The 24,160-nt window shown below is 37.3% G+C and overlaps 1 protein-coding gene across 2 annotated transcripts in view; it reads left to right on the plus strand.

The window, feature by feature from the left end:
* PBX1 (PBX homeobox 1) overlaps window positions 1-24,160 on the plus strand; it is a 310,501-nt gene that overhangs the window by 249,552 nt on the left and 36,789 nt on the right. For both annotated transcript variants that reach the window (XM_074266477.1, XM_074266476.1), the window contains exons 3-5: window positions 6,041-6,285; window positions 16,042-16,232; window positions 20,690-20,825. In XM_074266477.1, coding sequence (XP_074122578.1) covers window positions 6,041-6,285; window positions 16,042-16,232; window positions 20,690-20,825 — 572 coding nt within the window. The remainder of the gene's footprint in view (window positions 1-6,040; window positions 6,286-16,041; window positions 16,233-20,689; window positions 20,826-24,160) is intronic.

Genomic DNA, 24,160 nt, shown 5'->3' on the forward strand with positions numbered 1-24,160 from the left:
CACACACACACACACACACACACCAATACATATACACATACTCCACCCTCTACACATACATACTCACTCCAGACACACATATTTACACATATCATACACACATACCAGTCACATATGTATATACACCCCACACTTACACACATGCACACACCACACACATACACCACAATATACACCACACACACCCCAATACATATATACACATACCAGTCACATATGTATATACACCCCACACTTACACACATGCACACACCACACACATACACCACAATATACACCACACACACCCCAATACATATATACACGTACCAGTCATATATATAGACCCCACACTTACACACATGCACACACCACACACATACACCACAATATACACCACACACACCCCAATACATATATACACATACCAGTCATATATATAGACCCCACACTTACACACATGCACACACCACACACATACACCACACACACACACATACTCATACACATCACACATCACACACGCACCACTCACACATATATACACTCACCCCCACACACACAGGTACCACATTCACATATACAATATGCACACATACCTCTCTCTTTCTCTCTCTCTCTCTCTCTCTCTCTCTCTCTCTCTCTCTCTCTCTCTCTCTCCCTTCCTCCCTCTCTTCCTCCCTCCCTCCTTCCCTCCCTCTAACTCTCCCTTCCTCTCTTCCTCCCTTCCTCCTTCCCTCCCTCTAACTCTCCCTTCCTCTCTTCCTCCCTCCCTCCTTCCCTCCCTCTAACTCTCCCTTCCTCTCTTCCTCCCTCCCTCTTTCCCTCCCTCTAACTCTCCCTTCCTCTCTTCCTCCCTCCCTCTTTCCCTCCCTCTAACTCTCCCTTCCTCTCTTCCTCCCTCCCTCCTTCCCTCCCTCTAACTCTCCCTTCCTCTCTTCCTCCCTCCCTCCTTCCCTCCCTCTAACTCTCCCTTCCTCTCTTCCTCCCTTCCTCCTTCCCTCCCTCTAACTCTCCCTTCCTCTCTCCTCCCTCACACTCTCCCTCTTCCTCTCTCTCTCTCCCTCCTTCCTGAGCATCCCTCACACGCCCTTAGCACAGGTGGGCCTTGGTGCACACCGAGCCCCCTCTAGCGGAGATCAGCCGCGCGTGTTGCGGCGCTCCGGAGCAGGCCAGGACAAAACCCGCCGGCGCCCCTCTCCCCCAGTCCGAAGGTGCCCCGGGCCGGCTTTGTATTGTAGTTCCTCCTCGCGGGCCCCGGCCGACGGCCGTGACGTCCCCTTCCTCTCCTAAGTTGTTCGGAGGCCGGCCCGGGATCCGGCTCTTGCCACAAACCGCTGCTTTCCAAAGGACCGCAGCGATTTCGGTGGATACTGAGCCCTGGTCTCCGAAGGCTGCCCGGGAGGGGATGCTCTGAGGGAGCGCGAGCTCCTCTCCGGATCCCGCTCAGCGGAGTGAGGGCTGTCACGGGCTTGCTCCGTACCTACAACTGGAGTTGACGAATTTATAAAAAAAGGAAAAAGGAAATGTAGGGGGCCGTCCATCAGAAAGCCCGTGGGTGCTTCCCCAGCAGGAGACTTGTTTTTTCACAGCCTTGTTCCAGGCCAAGCTGTTGTCCAGGGGGATGAAGGGAAGGGGGAGGCGGGGAGGGGCGCCTGCGGGGCGCATCAAGGGCGCGGGGTCCTGATCATATGTGATGGGTCCTGGATTAGGTAACTGCTCCACCGGCCGAAATTGGATCTTGGAGGATGAATGTTAGCATCTCTGGTGTCCTGGCGAAAGGTTCATTTGAGCCTTGCACCGTGCTGCAGAGATAAAAAGGAGCTTTTAAATAATCATTTTGTCTCCTCCTCGCCAGAGTGCAGGCTTCCAGCAATAAATAGGTGATATCAGATCTGCTTAGACACATCACCCTTTCCATTTATTTATTTAATGTGGGAGGATTTTTTTTAACTGACTAGCTGAACTGATTCAGTGTCAGGGAAGCCCAGTAGCCACTTTTCTCTTGGTATATTTGGCTTCGCTTCATTCTCTAGGTACATGCGTGCATATGATACCTTTTATGCAGCTATTATAGGGGCACCTACTCCAGGCCTGTCAGAGTCAAGTGAGTCTTTCTAAAATAAATAAAGTCTCCCCTTGGATAGATTGTCCTTAACCTTTAAGAAAAATCTAATAATTTTCCATTTATTTCACCTTTTTCTTTTTGTTAGATACAAAAGATGTTGGTTTATTATTTACTTTTCTCCTTGCTATTCTGTTCTTTTGGTTCCATTTCAATCCCTGTATTTTGTAATTTTCTCATTCTGGGTTTCCAGTACAAGTGCAGGCGACTTAAAACGTTAAGATTCCAGCCTGCCAACTTCTTATTGGTTAAATTATAGAAGAAACGCGGCCCAGTGAGCCCTTCCTTAGAGAGTTCAATTGCATGATCCCTAAAACAATGATTTCAAAGCGGTTCAATATTTTGTCTGGTTCACATAGGTTCGCTTTCCCTAACCATGAACAATGGAATTGAGTCAGTACAGATAAGACCTTTTAAAAACTATAGCAGCCCTAAGAATTTTGTGGAAATACAACATGTTTCTGTATAAAGCAAGTCCTGGGCATCGTTACATCCCAATTTCTGTTTATTTTGTGCCACTGACGCCTGAATTTAAGGTATTATTTGGTATGATCTTGGAAACGGTTTTAATTCTACTTGCAGGCCAGCAGAGATTTTTTTTATTGTTACAGCATTTAACATTTACTAAGAAGAAATACAGATAAGCCAAGTAAACAAAGTGTTCCTCCTTAAACAAATCATTATTATAGAGTGACAAGGGATTGCTGAACTCTGATTCCAAGTGTTTGGACTTGATTCAGTTTTTGTTTTTCCTCCTTAGTTATAGAGCAAATGGTGAATGATAATCAGTTTAATAAAATATCTGTTAATCATTAATTTTCTATAGGTCTTTTGAAATGCCAATGAATAAACATAGTGAAATAGAATGCAAATGGTAATATTGTTGAAAGATAGCATTTTCAGTCCTATATCAGTGGATACATAGTTTAATCTGTTTTGTTAGTCCCTGAAACAGTGCAGATTATAAATCATTTAGGGTAGTCCATCCTTTGTGACTGTTAATCTAGTTTTGTTTGTTTTTTTTTTTTTATGAAATCCCCATGAGGATCCACCCTATAGGAAAGGCTCTTTATTGTACTCTTTGGACATTGGAAACCAATGGAACATGAGAATTGACCCCTCCTATAGAGTCACAGGAATTGAGTTGGAAACCTGCTTCTGCTAGCTACCTTTTTTTTTCCAGGTCACACATGCTTTCTGTGTGACCTTAGATAAAACACATGACCTCTCTAGCCCTCAGTTTCATCATAGATAAAATAAGATGATTGGAGTAGATGATCTCAAAGACCCCTTCAAGTGGTAGATTTATGATCCCATGACTTGTTCAGGTCATACATTTTCTGGTATCCTTTACTTATTTTCTTTCCTTATACAAAAAAGTTATCTAGACTTTATTTTTCCTTTTTTAAAACAAATTGAAAAAAATCCTAAGTATTCTTTATCAATCAGAAATATAATCATCCTTACATTGCCACTAATGTAGTACTTATGTAGTCCCATTTACTACATCAGTAATAGGATGTAGCTGTGAGTGTGTGTCTGTGTGTGTAGAGGGGAAGGTGTCATGGACCTTTGAGCCCCATGTATAGAAGTGAAATTGTGCATGTTTCTCTCTTCTGTGCTTCTTTGTCATTTGAAGGTTATTATTTGTATCTTTCCTTTTCCCTTTCTTGTCAAATGGACAAAGGTCCTCTCTTTTCCTTTAAAATAAGAGAAAAAGAAAGATTTCCTAAGGTCTTCCCCAACTTCCTTTCCATTTTAAGCAGGGAGCTATAGTCAGGTATTACAGATATCTTAATACCCCCAAAATCTCAGTGTCTCTTCCTAATGGATTCATATCCACTTTCCCTGGGTAACTTTGTGGAGATGCCCTTTTCAAGCAACAGAGGCATGTAAAATTTGGAAGAAACTCTCAGGTCTCAATAGTTATATTTTACCTTCAACCATTTTTGTGTTTTTTCCAATATGATCTAGAAATAGCAGTTATCCTATCCTTTAATCCTCATGTTGTCACCCCAAAATATACTGAATAATGACATTGGATTCTAGCCACCATGTCCTAGAAATTTAAAAGCTAACCTCTCTGTCTCTGTCTCTGTCTTCCTGTCTCTGTCTCTTCCCTCTACCCCTTTTCTTTCTTTCTGTCTCTGAGCCTCTGTCTGTGTGTCTCTGTCTCTGTCCATATCTTTCTGTCTATCTCTGTTTATTTCTTTGGTCTCTCTCTATTTCCCTGTGTCAGTGTCTGTGTCTTAACTGCGGGCTTGTCTGTCTGTCTGTCTCTTCCCTTATCCAAACAAATAAATAAATGAATAACCCTTACTTTTTTCATTATAATATGTTCCTATATACCCCCTTAGGAAGGTCAGAAGATCTTGGCTATTACATGAAGGTTATGATTTAACATGTATTGTTTGCAAGTTGCATATAAGATGTCGATACTATTGTATTCATGGCAGCACTTTTATGGAAGCAAAACATTAGAGAAAAAAGTTGTTTTGTTTTGTTTTGTTTAAGTTGAGAAATGTCTAAACAAATTGTGATATATGAATGTCATGGAATTTTGTTGTGCCACAAGAAATCACGAATAAAAAGGATTTGGAGAAACATGGAAAAACTTATTAAGATTATGGAACATAAGATCATGGATCTTTTCCCACCTCCCAGTTTCCTTTCCACTCCAGAGCCCTGTTTTTTTATCTGAACAATTGCACTGTGAAAAGTGGCTTGCACAAGGAGACTTTGCCTCTCCCATCAGGATGTGGGGTAGGGTACTTACTGTGCTTGGATTTCTCAATTTCTCTGGATAGGTCCTGTGTATTATTGAAGTGACTCCATCTTAGCCGTTGTAGAGTTGTCAATATTTTATAATATTACAAAAAAAGCTTAGTAGATATAAAATAAGTGATCTCATTGATATCGGTATCTCTTCCATGAGATATGATTGCTACCCATGGCACCTTCCCATTTCTAGGGAAGATTCTCCCAGTTTTTTGTGTTTTTTTTTTCCACATTTCAGGGTAAAAAGAAATCTCAGACTGTCTTTTGTTATTTCTTGTTCTCACTCCCTAACTGATCCCCATCCCCATCCTTTTTTGATACCTTGTAGCAAAGAAAGGCAACAAGCATGTATTAAGGGTTTACTATGTGCCAGGCAACTTGCTTCTTGCTTATAGATGAAATTAAAATTTAGCAGAAAATTTAAATAAATCATAATAATAAAGCTAATGTTATATGTATATGTATATATATATATAGAGAGAGAGAGAGAGAGAAAGAGAGAGAGAGAGAGAGAGACAGACAGAGAGAGAGAGAGAGAGAGAGAGAGAGAGAGAGAGAGAGATTATTATGTGATTGACATTGTGCTAAGGCCACCTTACAATAATTATCTTATTTAATCCTCACAACTCTGAGTAGGTGCTGATAGGTGCTTTTTATCCCCATTTTGCAGATGAAAAAACCAAGGCAAACAGATTTATTTTAATGGAATTTACTTTTTCTTGAAGTGAACATTGGAATGACATTAGATATTAATGGAATTGGTTCAGAGGAAAAATACACATGCTGTATGTTTGTTCTTTGACCATTTCTAAAAGGTTGTATTGCTGCAGCTGGTTTAGGAATATATTTAGTCATATAATGATACTGACCTTTTCTTTGAATTACTATTAATAAGAGACAACTATTAATAATAGCCAACATTTGCACAAAACACTTTATGATTTGGAAAATGCTTTACACATTTTGTTCATTTCTCACAACATTCCTGGGAGGTACATGCTAAGGTGCTACAGATGAGGAAACTGAGGCTGATAGAGATTGAATGACTTGCTTAGGCTTAAGTTATCTGCCTCAAGATCTGATAGGCTTTCTCCACTGTATCACTTCACCATCATCAACCCATTAATCTTTTCCCTTTTTATTCCTCTTCTCTTGCAGTGTTGAGTATCCGAGGAGCCCAGGAAGAGGAACCAACAGACCCCCAGCTGATGCGATTGGACAACATGCTGTTGGCAGAGGGGGTAGCAGGGCCTGAGAAAGGCGGGGGATCTGCAGCGGCGGCGGCAGCGGCAGCAGCATCAGGGGGAGCTGGCTCAGACAACTCAGTTGAGCATTCTGACTACAGAGCCAAACTCTCACAAATCCGACAGATCTACCACACGGAACTGGAGAAATATGAACAGGTAACCCCAGGCACTCACATTTCTCCCTGGTATGTTTAGAGAAGGTTAAAATGCAAAGGGCAAAAATTGGCCCAGTTCACAGAAGATCAAGGGAGCAGGAACTCTCTTCTTTAGGGAATTAGAATAAGGGGAGAGGTTGCCAAGGACAGATCTTGACTCCATAGAAAGAAAAATGGCCTAATGATAAAAATAACCCCTTCAATAGAGTGGACAAAAGCTTGAGAGGATAGAAAATCCTTGGTTACTGGGGGCCTTCACTCTGAAGCTGAGGATCACAAACTCACAGCCCATTGGGTTCATTAAAAGGACCTACAAGGCAGGCCGCATTGGATCTAGAGTTAGAGCTAGGACTGCGTGACTCTGAGCAGGTCACTTAACTTTGCCTCATCTGTAAAAGGATGGTAATCATCGAATTTCCCACCTCTTTGTATTATTATGAGGAATCACAGATTTAGCTATAAAAAGTAAACATTTATTGTTGCTTATAAATTTTTGCCCAGACAAGGTATATATAGCAAGCCTCATTCCACTATTGATTGATTGGCATGAGGGATTAAACCTTCTCGGTTTGTGATCTGGACCAGTCCATCCTGCCCTTTGGCATCCTGGTTCCATTCTTCTATCTACTTCCTGAATCTGGGACTTGCCATATTCCTTGCCAGGTTTAGGGTTAGATAATTGATTGGCTTTTTCCTACTACATCTCATAGCTCCCCAACTCAAGCAATCCTCCCACATCAGCTTTCCCATGAGTAGCAAGTGCAGACCTTTAATACCATCATATATGATTATTGCTACTATTATTATTTAGAGCCAGCTTGGTATAGTAAAATATTTAGAACCAAAGGATCCTAGATTTGTTCAAATCTTCTCTATGGACAAGCCAATTCCTACACATGAGTCTCAGTTTCCTCATCTGTAAAATGAAGCAGTTGGACTACATGTTCTCTAAGGCTTTTTCCAATTCCTTTGGCCAATGTGTAAGGCTGTATTTTGAATTTATTCTGTGATTACTAGCAAAGCTTGAATTCTGAGTACTATCTTTATCTACTGACTTCAGAATTTTATCGAGGTTATGCTGACCTAATGAATTTATTTATTAAATACAGACTACTCTAAGGAATATGAGCAGTCCTGATGTATACAGGGAGAACATAAATTATATAAGCCTTTCAGATGCCTGTTTTGTGACACATATGAATGCATCAATGGATAGTATAAATAGATTGGAATTTGGATTCAAATCCCAGCTCTGCTACTTAATACCTTTGTGATCTCTGACAAGCTGCAACCACTTGAGCCTGCTTTTCAATATCTGTAAAATGAAGGAATTGAACTAAATGGCCTCGTAGGTCCTTAAGCTGTAAATCTATGATCCCATAAAATATAACATTGTCACAAGTTCCTGTATTATTTTTCTTTGTTACTTTTAATTGTCATGTTGAGATTGTTTGCTTTTAAGACAAAAGATGGTAAGAAAGTGAGGACAGTAAAAAGCTTTCTTCCATCCAGAATGTGCCAATCTCTTTTTAAGATGAAAGACAACTTAATAGGAATTTTAAAATTTAAAATAGAAATAGACATTTTAAAATTTAAAGTGGATAAAGTACCTTTATTTCTCTCACACCTAAATTTGAAATGGATTTCCTGAAAATATCCTTCTTAAATATGTACCCAAAAAATCAATTGAATTTGAAGAAAGTTCTTGTAATTTTCCACTGTAAAGAAGAAAATTTTTCCCCAGGATATGAAAAAGAGAAAATCAGTATAAAGGTTTTTCACTTCTATTTAGTAAAACAGTTGCTTTTTTTTTTTTTTTAACTTTGCCACATAATACATAATGTTGATTAAAAAACATTTCCCCAGAGCCCCAAGGAATATTTGGGAGTAAAATAAGCTACGGATTTGTGAAGTTAGTACTTCTCAATTGATTGAGTAATTTTGAGTGAAATGTAGTGACATTCTTTTGATACTCTGAGAGCACAGGAGATATTCTTTTTTCCTCTAATGAATCAAAAATGAGAAGATGGTTTCTTTGGGCATATACTACAGATTGCCCAGTCAGAAGGAAGAAATAGATGAATTGTAGAAGCAGTTCATAAAATTGGTGTTGTATAATGTAGGAGCAATGGGAGACTAGTCTTTTTGACATCTGCTAGAGTGTTGCAAAAACCAGAACAACAGATCAAATATTAACTTGCTTTTATAATGATTCAATTCTTCAAAGAGTAAAAAAGACATGAATAAAGCTAATATTTTCTTTTTTGATTTTTAACATAAAAGTATTTTTCCTTTTTATTTTTTATTAAAGATTTTTATTCTTAAAATCTATACATAGATAATTTTCAGCATTCACCCTTGCAAAACCTTGTTTTCCAAAAATTTTCCTTCCTTCCCCATCTCCTTCTTCCTTAGATGGCAAGTAATCCAATATTTCTTAAACATGAACAACTGTTCTATACATTTCCACAATTATCATGCTGCACAAGAAAACTTGAAAATCAAAAAATTGGGGGGAAAATTGGAAAGAAAAAATAGATCAAAAGGGAAAAATGAGAAAGAAAATAAAATGTAAGCAAACAACAAAAAAGTGACAATACTATGTTGTGATGCACATTCAGTCCCCACAGCCCTCTCTTTGGGTGTAGATGGCTCCCTTCATCACAAGACCAATGGAACTGGCCTGAATCACCTTGCTGTTAAAAAGAGCCACTCCATCAGAACTGATCATCATATAATTTTGCTCTTGCTGTATACAATATTCTCCTGGTTCTACTCACTTCACTTAGCCTAAAAAAGATTTTTAGCTATCTCATATTGAAATTCATGCTAAATAGAAAGGGAAATGTGGTTGGGTCTAGAAACTAAACTTGGTCTCCTGAAGCTCTCACTCTTCAGCCTCAGAAGAACTAATACCAAATTCCAATGCCTGTAGTTTCTCAAGGGCTTTAATCTGCTTCTTTTTTTCAGAAATATTTGATAACCAGGCATAGGACCTTGCCCAGAATACTGGCTTTTAAAGTGAATTGGGCTTTTTTTTTAAATTCCCTTTTCCTTTTAGAAAAAAGTCTTATAACTCACTATAGGGCTAAAGCTCTTCTTGTCCAATAACTTAACGATGATGGTGGAGAAGAGTTTAAAAAGATTAAATGGGTATATGGAGAGAGTTTGCTGACTAATTTGTTAGAGATATATCCCAAAGTTGGGAGAAAAACCTATCTGAAGAAGGATGTGGAAGAGTGACATGGTTCTAGAAGAGCATAGTGAACAATAAGACATAGAATGAGCTTGGCGTCCACTGAGTGCTAAGGATTCATTAAAAAACAAATTTAAAAAAAAAAAACCTTTTTTAGCTACAGTAGGAGCAAGAAAAGCAAGAAAGTGATGGGGCTGCTATTTGCCAAGAATTGAAAGAGAATAAATGAAAGAGAAATAACAGTTGAGAAAAGCTTTCTTCTCTTCATGTACTTCCTGTTTCCCTGCCAAGTGAAACAATTTTCAGATTGTGAAATACAGAACAGAACTGGGATAGGGAATCAAGATCTAAGATTAAAGAAGCAATCATTGGATCATAAACTTTAAGTTGGAAAGCAACTTATTATTTCTGTCTCCGTTTACAGATAACAAATACTAACATTTATTGTTTCTCACTACAACCCCAGGAGATAGGTGCTATTATTATTATATCTCCATTTTTCAGATTGGGAGACTGAGGCAAATCCAGGCTAAGTGGTTTGTCCGGAATCCCACAGGTAGTAAGCATCTGAGGCCACAATTTAATTCAGTTCTTCCTGATTCCAGGCCCAATACCATCCACTGCTACCTCAGAAATCCAGAGAAGGGAAATGACTACAGTCTCGCAGGTTTCAAGGATCAGAAATGGAATGTGAAACAAAGTCTTTTGACTACTAAGTTAGTGCTTTTTATAATATGAAGTTCACATTATCTAATCTAACAAATATTTATTAAATTCTATTTGTAAGAAAATACTGCAAATGGTTCTATTTACAAGCACCTAATACTTGTCTTACTTGTATTTGTTAGATTCTGAGAATAAAGAGATGAGAAACATTATGATTTCTTTCCTTCAAGGAAATAGGAAGAGGAATGGGGAACACCAATCACTTAGCACAAAGTAGAATGTGATAGGGCCAAGGGCAAATTGAGACTAGGGATGGTAAGAAAATTTGAAGCTGGAAAGATTTTCATCTGGGAGAATCAGAGGAAAACTCGATATAGGAGATACCAACTGAGCAGGGCCTTGAAGGAAGAAAGGGATTTCATTGGGAAGAGATGAAGGAAATAAAAGGCCTGGGATAGAGAGGTACAGACAGAAGAATGTACAGATAATTTTGTCCTTGTTCAGTTATTTTTTAGTTATGTTTTACATTTTATGACTCCATTTGGAATTTTTTTATTTTTTGGCAAAAATACTTGAGTGGTTTGCCATTTCTTTCTTCAGCCTATTTTACAAATGTGGAAACTGAGGCAAATAGGATAGGGTCATTTGCTCATTATCACATGCAAGGCCAAATTTGAACTTAGGAAGATGAAGTCTTCCTGATTCCAAGTGCTATTCATTTCACCATAATGACAAATAAAAAGTAAGAATCTCAACAATACAGGGGAGCTGTGCTATTAACCATCCATTTGGGGAATGGCATATCTGCCTGTTTTTTTTTTTTTTTAATTGCTCAACAGTTTTTTATTGTATGCTATCTTCTGGTAGGAAGTACTGTGGAAACAAAAATATGACCCTACATTTTGGTCTGTGTGAAAAGACCAAAGTCTATGGTTGATTTTTCCACCTCCCTCCCTGCACCCCCAAATAGCAGGATTGATTGGATAGAGAAATTATCCAATAGCTATTAAGATTACTGCTTTGGAAAAGGGTGGGAACCAAACTTCAAAGCAGTCTTTTTTTTATTCTGGGGTTGTGATGTAAAGAAAGGCTCCAAACACTTTGATTAGAAGGAATGAATTGGCATTATTTTGTGCATTACAGAAGGGCTATGTGTTACCACAAACTATCCTGATCTAGGAACTCCCACCAAAAAAAACCCAAAACATTATACTACTACTACTACTACTACTACTACTACTACTACTACTACTACTACTACTACCACACACACACACACACACACACACGTTTGGGCAAAATTCTCAATGGATTGTAAACTCCTTGAGTGTACAAATTATTCCATTTTTGTCTCCATAGCCTAACATAGTACCTGAGTACATAGTATATAATAAGAGGAGATATAGGAACAATTTAGTCTCTTACCATTCAAAAGGCAGTACAAAAATTATTTATATAATAAGTATTTTTGATATAAGCTAGATGGCACAATAGATGTAATTTTAGACCTGATATCCAGAATTTCTGATATCCAGCCCCAGATACTTACTAGCTAGCTGATTCTGGGAAAGTCATTTAATCCCTGCCTATTTTAGTTCCCTCATCTATAAAGTGGGGACAAAAGTAACTATTTAGCTTTGTATGTCCTGATTAAATCCTGACTTTGTATTCCTTTAAAACACTAGAGAAAGTACTTCATAGCCCTTCAAATGCAATAGAAATGATAATTATTATTTCATATAAATATGTATATATTCTTATAATATGTGTATTTAATATATTAATAAATATATGTATATACACAGAAGTATACATATATATGTGTGTTTAATAAGCAAGACGTATATATGTATAGATATATACACCTACATGCACATATACATATGTGTATCTTTCTAAACATGCATGCTCACCTTTGAGTAGAATATTACATTAAAATTCAGAAAACAAGATTTTGAATCCTTCCCCAGATACTCATTAACTCATTAACTCTATATGACAAGAAATAAGTCGTGTAAAGTTTCATAGACACAGCTATCTGATCTGTAAAATGGGGATAATAACGATTGTACTTCCTACCTCCCAGCGCTGTTGTTAGACAACCTTAAGCAGTATATAAATGTGAATTAAGAAAGAGGAAGAGTTGTTTGTAACACATTTTTGGAAGCCGGCCCAGGCACATTCAGGGTACGTAGCCACTCAAATTTCATTAGATAATTCCAACAATAAATAGTTAAGTTACTGTGGCCCTAAAGAATCCAGCGGCCAATACAGCTTCTAAATCTGCCGCCAGGGTGTGGTTTAGGTCCTGGGAAAATCTGGGTCATTCTGTTCTGTCCATCTAAAGTGGACACGGGACTCTTCACTGCTTTCTGCTGTGTATTCCTAAGCAGCTGTTAAGCAGCTGTTGTGGTCCACCTCAGCAGTAGGGGAAATGTCTCCTCTGTCTGTGGATGGGAGGGCTCAGCACTGAAAAGCCCAGCATAAACATCAGATATTGTGAGTATTTTTATTCACCGTAATGAAGTACATTATTATTAGCCAAGAACTGGGGCTCCCCAGCTGAGAGCTGGTACAGTCTACAATATTGCCTCACACGCAGCCCCTCCTCCCATTGAGCCCCTACGAGGTGGGGAAGCTGCTACCCAGCATGTTGCAGCATTTCCCCAGAAAAGGGGGTTGGGATGCCCACTGTGTGCCTACCCTCCCCTTGATCCCCACTCCCCTGGCCTTATAGAATCTTAGCCAAGTTACTGCCAGGTTTCATTTCCGCCTTTTTGTGTTATTGGGGCGGAGGAGGGGAGCAGGAGAAGCTAATAATAATACCTTATATTTATATGGCACTTTTCTCTAAGGAGATCAAAGTGCTGTGTAGACATGATCTCATTCATCTTCACAATATCCTAGCAAAGTAGGGAGGAGGCAATTATTATTACCACCACTTTGCCAAGAAGAAAACCGAGCCTTAGCGAAGTATCCCCAAGGTGGATGGATGGATTAGCGAGGTAGTGGGAAGCAGTAAAAATTCTGAAAGAGTCTTTTTATGACGTGACCAAAGTGCTTTCACATAGATTTTTAAAGTGGCCTTCACTGCATCCCCTAGGGCCACTAGTATCACCCTCCCTGCTGAGGGGGATAAGAACTATTATCCCCCATTTTATGGTTGGAGAAAGTGAGGCACTGGGAAATGAAGTTACCTGTTCAGGGACACTAAGACACAGCAAAAGAAAGAATTCAAAATTGGGCTTATGGCCTCTTTTATTCAGGAGTCAGCCAATGGGCTCATCTTTCTTTCTCTCTCAGCCTGATTATCTATTACCTATTAACTTTTAGGGTATCAGTGTAAAATGGGTAAACAGCAAATATATAAAAAGCTATTCACTGACAGGTGCAAAAAAACTTAGTGAATGAAGAATAATGATTTTTAAAGGCATAATAACTATAGTGCTATTATTACTTATAATAATGCATGGATCTGAATATCTCAAAATACCTTTCTAGCAAAATTAATCTGGTGACCAGTAGATGGCCAGGTACTGAAATAGAGCAGAAGAAAGAATTCAAACTCAGTCTCAGGTCTACGCCTCTCTTAATCTGGACAATCTCAGCTCTTTATACATTTTTATTGATGCCTTCTTTTTTGACATCAATTTCATTTCCAAGTATATCACTTTTGTACCTGTCCCACAAGTATCCTTTATAATAATGATTTTTAAAAACCCAGTTTAGCAAAAATAATAAAAGCATTAATAATATATGATGATACATAACAGTATTACATATATATATATATAGTCCCCTACCAACTGCAATCATTATACATTATATTAAACGTACAAATAGGCAAACTGCATCACAGTTGCTTAAACAGCAACTAATGATGCTTAGTCATAGGGTGCAGTGGAAAGATCACTCGTCTGGGAGTTATGAAACCTGGTTTCCTAAATTCTACAAAGCAGTTACCATGTGATCTTGGTCAAGTCAGCTTATCTATGATGTTAAATGAAGGGTTTAAATAAGATGCCTCGTCCCATCTCTGATATTCCCTGACTTTCTAATGATAATTTTAGAAAGAACAAATTTCAAAAATAGAAAAGCAAATTATTAGCCAAAAATATAATCTGAAGACTTTCTTGTCTCTTGAGAATGCTGTTTAATCATATACAAAGGACCATGATGATATGGAAGGTCCCTGAGGATGTTGATTCAGGGAATAAGGCCTTAAGAGAATATGCTTGTCTTAGAAATAGAAAAGGGAAAATGGGCCAAGGTGGATTCTGTCAGAAAAGGTTATCAGTCCCATTTTAACTCTCTTATTCACTAAAACACTTTAATCCCTCCTCAGCAGTGTAACTTTTAGACCAGGTCTTGAATCAGAATGTAGCAATAATGCTTATCCATTCACAATGAACTCTGATTTTTAAAACCCATAATATTAAATTGAGGAATCAATCTTAAGTTAAAAGGAATATCTTTGTCCATTTGTGAGAAGTCACAGGTCATCTGGAGGAATGTTACCAATGCTAAACAGGCCAGTGGTTTGATAAAGGGCTAAAGAGAAAATAAATGATTTGCTCTATGGTTTCAAGAAATGGTCTCGGTGCCCAGGAAGTAAACATGAGCACAGCTGGCCCACGTTACATCTCACCTAAGGATAGCTTTGTTCTTTCAATATTGAGATTCCTCAGGATTCAAGAACACAGAGGAAAAAGTGGTTGCAAAAAAGTGTTGAGATTCTTATCTTTCACCTTTGACAGTAAAGTTTGATAAGAATTGGGCCTTCTCAACATTTTGGGGGGGGCTAAGGGGATTCATCTTTCTGTGAACATTTAGACTAAAAAGTAATTTTAAAAATTTCAAACTCTGTCTCTCTGACTTAAGGAGATCATGAAAAGGAAGGAAGGAAGGAAGCTGTCTGACTTAACCTTAAATTTTCTGAGAAAGGCATTCATTCCATGGTGTCAACTTATTATATGGTTTCAGACTTGTGAGAATCATATTACACATCTAAACTAGGAAGGGGACAGAGCTAGATGGGTCAATCAAGCACTAAGCATTTATTAAAGTCCTACTGAGTGCCTCATAGATACTGTTGGGTTTGGGTTGTGGTGTTACAGAGACGAAAATGACTCATGTTCTCAAGGAGCTACAATACATGCACATGTCAACAAATATCAAATAAATACAATATAAACACCAGATCATTTTCCTTATTTTTTTAGTGGAGAGAAATGTTAGAAACTGAAAGGTACAGGCAAGGCTACATGTACAAGAGAGTGTTTGAGTAAAGCCCTGATGTATTTGAGGGATTCTACGAGGAGAAGGTAAAAAGAGAATGCTTTCTATATTTGGAATGTAGGTATTTTTAAAGCACTGACAATGTGCCATGCACAGTGTTAAGATCTTTACAAATATCCCATTTTGTCCTGGAAGGCAGAGGCAATTATTATCCTTATTTTACAGTTGAGAAAACTGAGACAGAGTTTGTGACTTGCTCATCATTGCAGCTAGTAAGTGTTTGAGGCTAGATTTGAATTCAGGTTTACTTGACTCCAGGTCCAACACTTATAAGCTCTATAGCACCTTGTAGCTGCCTATGGCCATAGAATTGGGAGGTGGTGTCAGATGTGAAAAACAGCAAAAAGTCCATCTTGCCCATTATATATTGTTGAGTGTATGAACGGGAGTAATATTATTAACTTAGCAAAGTAGGTTAGAACCAAGCCATCAAAGATATCCATACAAGTCATAGTATGACAAGGCAAGTATCCATACAGTCATAGCATTCTCCAGTTGGCCATCCATCCTGACTTCAGGTCATCAAATTGGACCACCAGTGTTCTCTTTAATGACCCTCCATTCTTTGGAGTTTCTTTCATTTTCCTGCTATTTCAGGCATGCAACGAGTTCACTACTCATGTGATGAACCTGCTTCGTGAGCAGAGCCGGACCAGGCCCATCTCACCAAAGGAGATTGAAAGAATGGTGAGCATCATCCATCGCAAATTCAGCTCCATCCAGATGCAGCTCAAGCAGAGCACATGTGAAGCAGTTATGATCCTACGTTCACGGTTTTTGGATGCAAGGTGAGTCTCTTTCCTTACTGTTCTGGATTTTCAAAAAGAGCAAAAAACAAACAAACAAAACCTCCCTGATTTTATTATATAACATAACAGAGTCCTTACTGGTTAGAACACATAGTAATGTATTGATCCATTTCTTAGATGGATCAGATCTTTGTAACATATAATGTTAAATTGAATGGATAGCACCAGATCAAGAAGAAGAATGGATAGCTTTGACTGATTTTCAGAAGCCATTGTCATAGGTCAGGTGAAAAACAAAAAAGAAAATTTCCAAGGTTATATATATAGTTCAATGACTTTAACTTTCAAAGTAAAGACACTTTCTACCTCTGGAAGTACTCACTGGATAAATAAGAGGGAACTCTTAGCAATCACATTCAACAAGGAGGATACATGTGTCTTAATTGTGAGTACCTGAAGCCTTTTGTGGCAGGACTTATTCATATTCTCTCATTGGCACTCTCTCTGAGAAGGAAAGTTGTTTCTATTAGATTGAGATGAGAAGAAAAACAAACAAACAAACAAAAAAAAACTTTTGACAAGATTAGAAGGCCTGAGTTTGAATCCTAATTTTGCCTTTGTAATCTTAAGCAAGTTTTTCAGTCTCCCTCCATCTCAGTTTCCTCATCTGGATATGAGGACTTCTTTAAAATAGTTCCCAGGCTCTCATTTTAGAGCAGTTGCATTATTAGTAGCCAGTGATTGAGAAATTGTATGATAAAAAATAAATGATTTATTAGGTTGTAGGATCTTTAAAGATGGAAAGGACCCTGGAGGCCATCTAGAATAATCACTCCATTTTAAAGATTAGAAAACAGAGGCTCAGGAAGGTAAGCAGGATTTGAACCGAGGTCTTCTGATTCAAGGTCCAGTGTTGTTTCTACTGTGACACATTGCTTCTCTTAATTCAGCAACACTTTAAAATGATTTGTGTTTTATTAATTATAGCAGCCTCTATGTTTGAAAAATAATAACACACACATATATGACATTATTTCATAAGTGTATAGAATCTGTTAACTTATTCATTTTACCGAACTCATATTTTGTTGAAACTAAAGATGAAAAAGATAGCACTTAATTCATATAAGTCATAGACCATTTGTAGTGATGTGTCTTACTCCTCAAAGAGCCTGAAATGGACAGTTTGGGAATACCAGCTTTAGGTACATCTTATTCACCTCTATAATGCGTGTTCATTCATTTCATTGTAGTCCTCCAGTGCTAAAGGGTTACTGGAAAGTTCTTTCCAAAATTGCTAACAGTGAGTGAGGACTTTGGGTCATACTTAGGAATGAAATGGAAATCTACCTGCCCTGCCATCCTTGTTAATTAGGGACAATCCAGGGAAGCAATTCTATGACAAGGATACCTTGGTTTTTTTCCCCCCATTCCCATTTAATCTGGGGCATGCAACCCAGGAAGACATTTTTGATCTTGGATATAAAGGTGGAATTGGGAGAGTGGTTACATCTTAGTAGAATTCTTATCTGCAAGTGATCCTGACCCTCTCTCCCCTCACTCTGCGTGCCTAAGACACTGCAGCGGTCAAGGTTGTTGAAAGTATTCCATTCCCTGAGGGGTGCCAAGTACAAGCTGGGTAGAACAGCAGCCAGAGTATGTGGTGCCTGCATTCCCATGGCAACTCCCCTGCTTAAAATGCTGGCATTGGTATTTACATCAGCAGACTTAGAAAAGGAAAGTTGGACACAGCCCGGAATCTTTTGAAGTGAAAAGTTGAGAAGAATGAAGGATCACACTCGTGTCTCATCTGATTTTTTATTTTTATTTTTATTTTGTAAATCCACGGTAGCCAGGCAAATGATATATGCCAAGAATTCACTGCAGCACTTTATGGACGTCCCTTTTTTCTTTGACTAGTCTTTGATAAGATTGTGGCTTTTTAGTTCAAGTTTCAGATTTTGTGTAGAAAGTCTTTTTCATAACAGGCTGTTCAAGAGTCAAAATGCCTTTGAAATATTGTTTTTAAGATCTCACTGGCAGGATTTCTGCAAGATGTTTATTATTATTTTTTTGGTTTTATTATTAATTATTAATAATGATCATAACTTTTATTTTAACTTTTTTTTTGGTAAAGTATAATGCTAGCAAAAGAAAGTAACCTCAAATTCCAGCCTTGGGGAAGGGCTGAGAAACTTTCCTAATTTTATAAGTGTACTTTAATTCTGCCCTCACCAGTGTAAGGATGCCACACAGTTTCCTCCAGTGTCATGAGCTATAATTGGAAGAGCTGTCTAAACAGGCACCAAGTCCAAAAAGAGACATTCCTAAAATCTTGCTGCTGCCATAGAAATTCTGCCACAACATGTACCTCTCTTAAACGGGAGCTCTTTAAGACATGTTGCTGTGGAAATAAATAATATACATGGGAGGCCTGATTCAGTAATGGGATTAGTTTTAGCAATTTGATAGATTTACAGAACAAGATTTGATAATTACCGATGGACGTGTAGCACTTCTCAACTGAGTGCTTGGCTCAGATCTGTGCCAGTCAAGTGGAATCCTCCCTCTCATTCCCATGTTCTGGTATGGCCAATTATTCTAGAAAAGATGAACCTGAATTTAAGGTTTCAGATACATTGGTGGTTGCATGTCAGTATCATATTTTTTTCTGCATCCTTGTTAATTGGAGACAGGAAAAGTGTGAATAAAGTAAAAGTAAGAATGTTTCCAAATTAATTTTAACCATAGGATCTTAGATTTGGTGTTAGAAAGGATCCAATTCCCCCATTTTATTAATTAGAAAACCAAAGCCCAGAGAAGTGAGTTGAATTACATAGGATCACATCAATTGTAAGTGACACAGCCAGAATTTGCCCTCCTAAGTCCAAATTCAGTCCTCTTTCCAATGTATCCTTTTTTTGCCTCTTTTACCAAACCTTTTGCCAGAGATTCTTATAGATGAAAAAAATTCACTATTTTGGATTTCACTTCTAAGCTTTCCTACTATATATATATACATATACATATATATATATATATATATATATATATATATATATATATATATATATATATATCCCCTCACAAGTTATAAAATGGCAAAGGAGTTAGCAAGAAAAAAGAATAATTTTCAGATATTCTGTGATAATCTCTGCTTGATCCAAAATCTGTTTATCAAGAGAACCTTGAAATGTATCACTACTTCTCTTTATGAGAGATTTCCCTTAAGATCACCTGGAAAAATTGCAGAATATACAAAATAGATGTACAAAGGGTACAGATGAATGAATGCCAGAGTCTGGCATCCCTTTGTTCAAAATAACTTTTTTCAGGAGGTCCATAAGAAGACATAAAAGTTTGTGCCTAAATCAGCAAAGTATAGTTTGAGAAGCTTAGTCATCTTTCTCTAGGTATTACCAGCGTACAGGAAGGAACCTTCATCAAATGCCTTCTTTTAAGTTAAGTTTGAAAAAATATCCAATCTGTCCACTTTTTAGATGCTGAGTGACCCAGAAACTCAGCACGATTTTAGAGAGAGGATTGAGCTTGGCATAATCTGGACAGATGTGGTTAATACCTGTGGACAGATGGTATTCATCCGGTAAAATCAGGCACTTTATTGTGTTAATTAACCCAGGAGGGACATTGAAAATACAATATTAGCTGAATTTCCAGTGAATATTAACAGAGCACCAAGATCCAATACTTTCTCGTGGTAAAATTGGGAAAATCTGTTCACTGGTACCACCAGAGATTGGTTGGAAGTCTTTTCACATCTGTAAGGAAAACCTTTTGATAAAAGCAATAAAGGGGGAAAGTGCTAATTGAGCTAATTTAAAGATGGTAGCTCACATTCTCAAAGAAAGACACTCAGGGCCTGCTAAGAGCCTTAGCTCCCTCAGCAGCCCTACCACTGATCCAATGGTTTTTGCTGTGAAGAAGCAATAAAGTGATTCTCACTTTAAATTAGTTCAATTAGCACTTTAAAAAAGGAAAGAAAAAAAAAGTGCCTTTATTCATAATGTGTTTTTTTCCCCTCTATCTAATGACCTACATGTTTAAAAAGATTTCTAGAGGTTTATTTGTTTTGCCACTTAGCAGCTGTTCCCTTTTAAGAGGTGCACCTCTCTCCGTTTGACAAGGGGACAGCAGTTAGGGATTTAATTTTGGTCAGTGTATGGCTCCCTTGTCTCAGATGCCTTAAAAAAATCAGGATCATTTGGCACCCATTTCAACAGCTTCTCAGAGAGAATAACTTGTATTTAACTGGTAACCATGTTGTTGTTGTCTCTGTTCAGAACTTGAAACAATACCTTATTTGAGCGCTTAACAAATGCTTTTTGAAGAATTTTGACAATGGGCTTTTCTCCCTGAGTGATCACCCAATGCTCCAGACAGAGCAGATTTTCTACCTCTTAGATGCTATACTAATGTGCTAGTCTTTTTTAAAACTTGCATCACATTTATTGATTTATTTCATTTCCTTTGTCAAGGCGGAAGAGACGAAACTTCAACAAGCAAGCCACAGAAATCCTGAATGAATATTTCTATTCCCATCTCAGCAACCCTTACCCCAGTGAGGAAGCCAAAGAGGAGCTAGCCAAGAAATGTGGCATCACGGTCTCACAGGTAAGGGGACATCCAATGGGTTCAGTCTGAAGCCTCGCCACGGAAGAGCTCCATGGCAGGGTAGTGGAACCTTTTGATTTCTAGAGAACACATAGCAGTCAAGTCTTTGCAGCTGAAGTCTGGAATAGCAGGGTAAGTGCCTAAGAGATCTGGGTGGGGACTTTGGAGATGTCTCATGTTGACTAGGAAAATCAAGAGGTGATTTGACCAAAACTGAGAAACGACAAAAAATTATCTTGGAGATTTTTAGGTAGCTTCCTAATTCTGATAGCTCCTATATTGGTCATCATTGAGCTTGTAACCCTGTTCTGCAATCATCTCTGTGCCTTGCTAGTGAACAGACTCTTGTTTCAAATGAATAAAAGTTCAGATGCATGCACATAAAAGCCAGTTGATCATTCTAGTTTATAAATAGACAACAAAAGTACAACCTTTTTGAAAAACTCAAGACCTTCTTGAATTAATGAATGTAAACAACTATAACTTAGAAAATCATCTGAAAGGAGAGAGATATGCTTGGACTTTCTTTCTAGGTCTCTTAATCAAGAGGAAGGATAGAATGGTATCTTATGACAATAAAACAACTGCATATAAGATTATTATAATATTCCATTCAACAAAGAAAGATGTAGATATATGTCAATATACATCTATATCTAATATATCTAGAAGTATATATATATATATATATATATACTTTTATATCAATATTACATATATAGTGAGAGAGAAGTAATTATATACAGATGCACATATACTATATATACGTATACATATATATATATATATGTATATATATATATATATATATAAACACTGGCTTACTATCATATATTAAAAACTATATGTTGTATTTTATATTATAATTATTTATGTGCATATATTTGATCATTCAAAGAATTCTATTCATACATATTAAATAATTGCAACCTCACGTATGAGATCACTTAGAAAGTCTTAGCCTCTCTCTGTCTCTCTCCTTATGTTATCAAATAATTCTTCCTTACTCCTTAGGACCATTCTTTGTCCTTGAACTTCAGTTGAGATAAGGAATGACAATGTTGAAATCCAACAAAAAAGATCTATCTATAAGTGATTCCTTATGCAGAAAAGCATGAAATACAAGAAAAAAAGGAGAAAAAACAAATTAAATAAAAGAGAGATATACTCTTAGGAGAGATCCTGCTCAACATTTTTATGTTTGTCTATCTTTGGAAAGCATCTTGGACCATATTATACCCTGGGATTCCAGATGGGGACAAATGATTTAGCCTGTGTTTTCTATGTAGAACTGGGTCTAATCAGGATACAGAACTTTATGAATGGGAACATCACATGAAGAAAGATCACTAAATCTAATCCAGAACTACTTTAGGAAATTTGACTTTGACAAAGGTCATTTCCAATCTGAACAATCTCTTGGGAGGTAGAACCTTTATGGACAACCTCAAGGGTCATCAAGTTTAATTTTGTTCTTGCCAGATCCATATTCTTTGAAGTGACCTAAAAACTAAGTATTCTTGTAAAATAGAACAGAATAGCATTGCCTTTAGTATTACCTGCACAAATGAGTAATTTATAAAAATACTCATTTCTTCCACATTCACTTCTAAATCATCATTCTGCTTCTCTCTCATCATGATCCTACTTGCTTGAGATGTTTTACTCTATCAGCAGCAATTTATTTTGAGGATATAGAATAATATAAAATAAGGAACCCCAGATTTGGAGCATAAGATCTGGATTCCAGTCAGTCAACAAGCCTGTGATGCATAGTGTATGTAGTGCTAAGAACTGGAGGATATTAAGAAAAGTAAAAAAAAAAAAATTACCTCTTTCTCAAGAAGCTGATATTCCAATAACTGAGCAAATAAGTATGTACATAAAAGACATATATAATATAAATGGAAAATAATCTCAAAGCAATGACAGTACTAGGATCATGGAAAATTTGAAGATGATGTGATTTGAGCTAAATCTTGAAGAAATACATAGAAGCTAAGGGATAAAGGTAAGGAACAGCAACAGGGAAATTAGAAGGAGAATATTTTTAGAAAAGTTTGTTTGGTTTTGTTTGGTTTGGGGAGTGTTCCATTTTGAAATGCCCACAAGATAGGCAGTTCAAGATCTTCAAAAGGCAGTCCTCCATTTTACTTATGGACTCCAGTTCCCTGTTGTGGGAAGTGGACTGGGCCAGGAATTTAAAATCCCTGGGCAGTTAGGGCTTCCTATTGTATAATATGCCCTTTTTCTCTTGCTCAGACAAATATAAAATAGCACTGAGAAAGGCTTTGTGAAAACAAATAAAAATTTAGCTATTTGAGGGGTAAAAAATGAATGAATGTAAATGTGAAACAAACATAAAATTTGAGTATGAAGCCACTTTAAACTCTAAAAAATTTGAAAGTTCTCTTAAGAAGAGATTGCCACCTAGTGGTGATTTTAAGAAACTTACTGGTTAGCTTCTCTTCCCCTCTTGGGAATCTTACATTCAGCATATGTCCTTATTATTATTCTTTCTTCTGTGCTCAGAACTTCATTATTTCTACCTTGGGCTTTCTCTTGCCCCCTAGAATGCCTTTCCTATACACACACATGTACTTTAAAATCTCCTATAACCTTCCTTTCTCTCTGTTACCTGAGGAAAAAAACATCATTCCCCTCTCTTTTCTTATTCCCCATCTCCCTCTCTTCATTCCATTCATTAGCCAATGAAATTATTCTAATCATGACTAATAAGGATAAGAGTGAGCTAATATCAAGGAAAAATAAAACCATAAAGTTTAAAATAAATTAGATATAATAAAGAATTCATGCTACTATATTCTCAGGAAGTATATAGAAGGCCCCTTCAGAATCTCCACAGAAATCTCCTTCTACTCCCTCAAGCTCTTCTAATTAAACCTTCTGTTTCTCAATTCAGGATTAATTTTCAAAACAACACCTATTTCTTGTTTGATTTTATTGTTTTTTGCTTTAATTACTACTGTAATAACAATATTTTCTGCCATTTTCCATTATAAACATATAGTATTTCAATTAAAACATGGCTTAAATAAGATTTTGTGGGCCAGCCTGAAAAAGAAACTTTGAATTTATATTTAATCCTATGGGGAAGTATGTTCTATGTACTACTACAGTCAATTTATATATGTTTCCGAAAATCAGCCTTGGTATTGGTTAGTACTACAAAAGATAAGTCAAGCAGTTGATTATGTCCCTAAGAAGCAAGACCCACAAGCAGGGTAACCAAGTCCTGTAATTTTGAGAGGATATATAAGTAACCTAGAGAAGAAATTCAAGTAGAAAAAAATGCTTTTAAATGAAAAGAAAAA

Source organism: Sminthopsis crassicaudata, chromosome 4, assembly GCF_048593235.1.
Source record: "Sminthopsis crassicaudata isolate SCR6 chromosome 4, ASM4859323v1, whole genome shotgun sequence".
NCBI classification, from domain to species: Eukaryota; Metazoa; Chordata; class Mammalia; order Dasyuromorphia; family Dasyuridae; genus Sminthopsis; species Sminthopsis crassicaudata.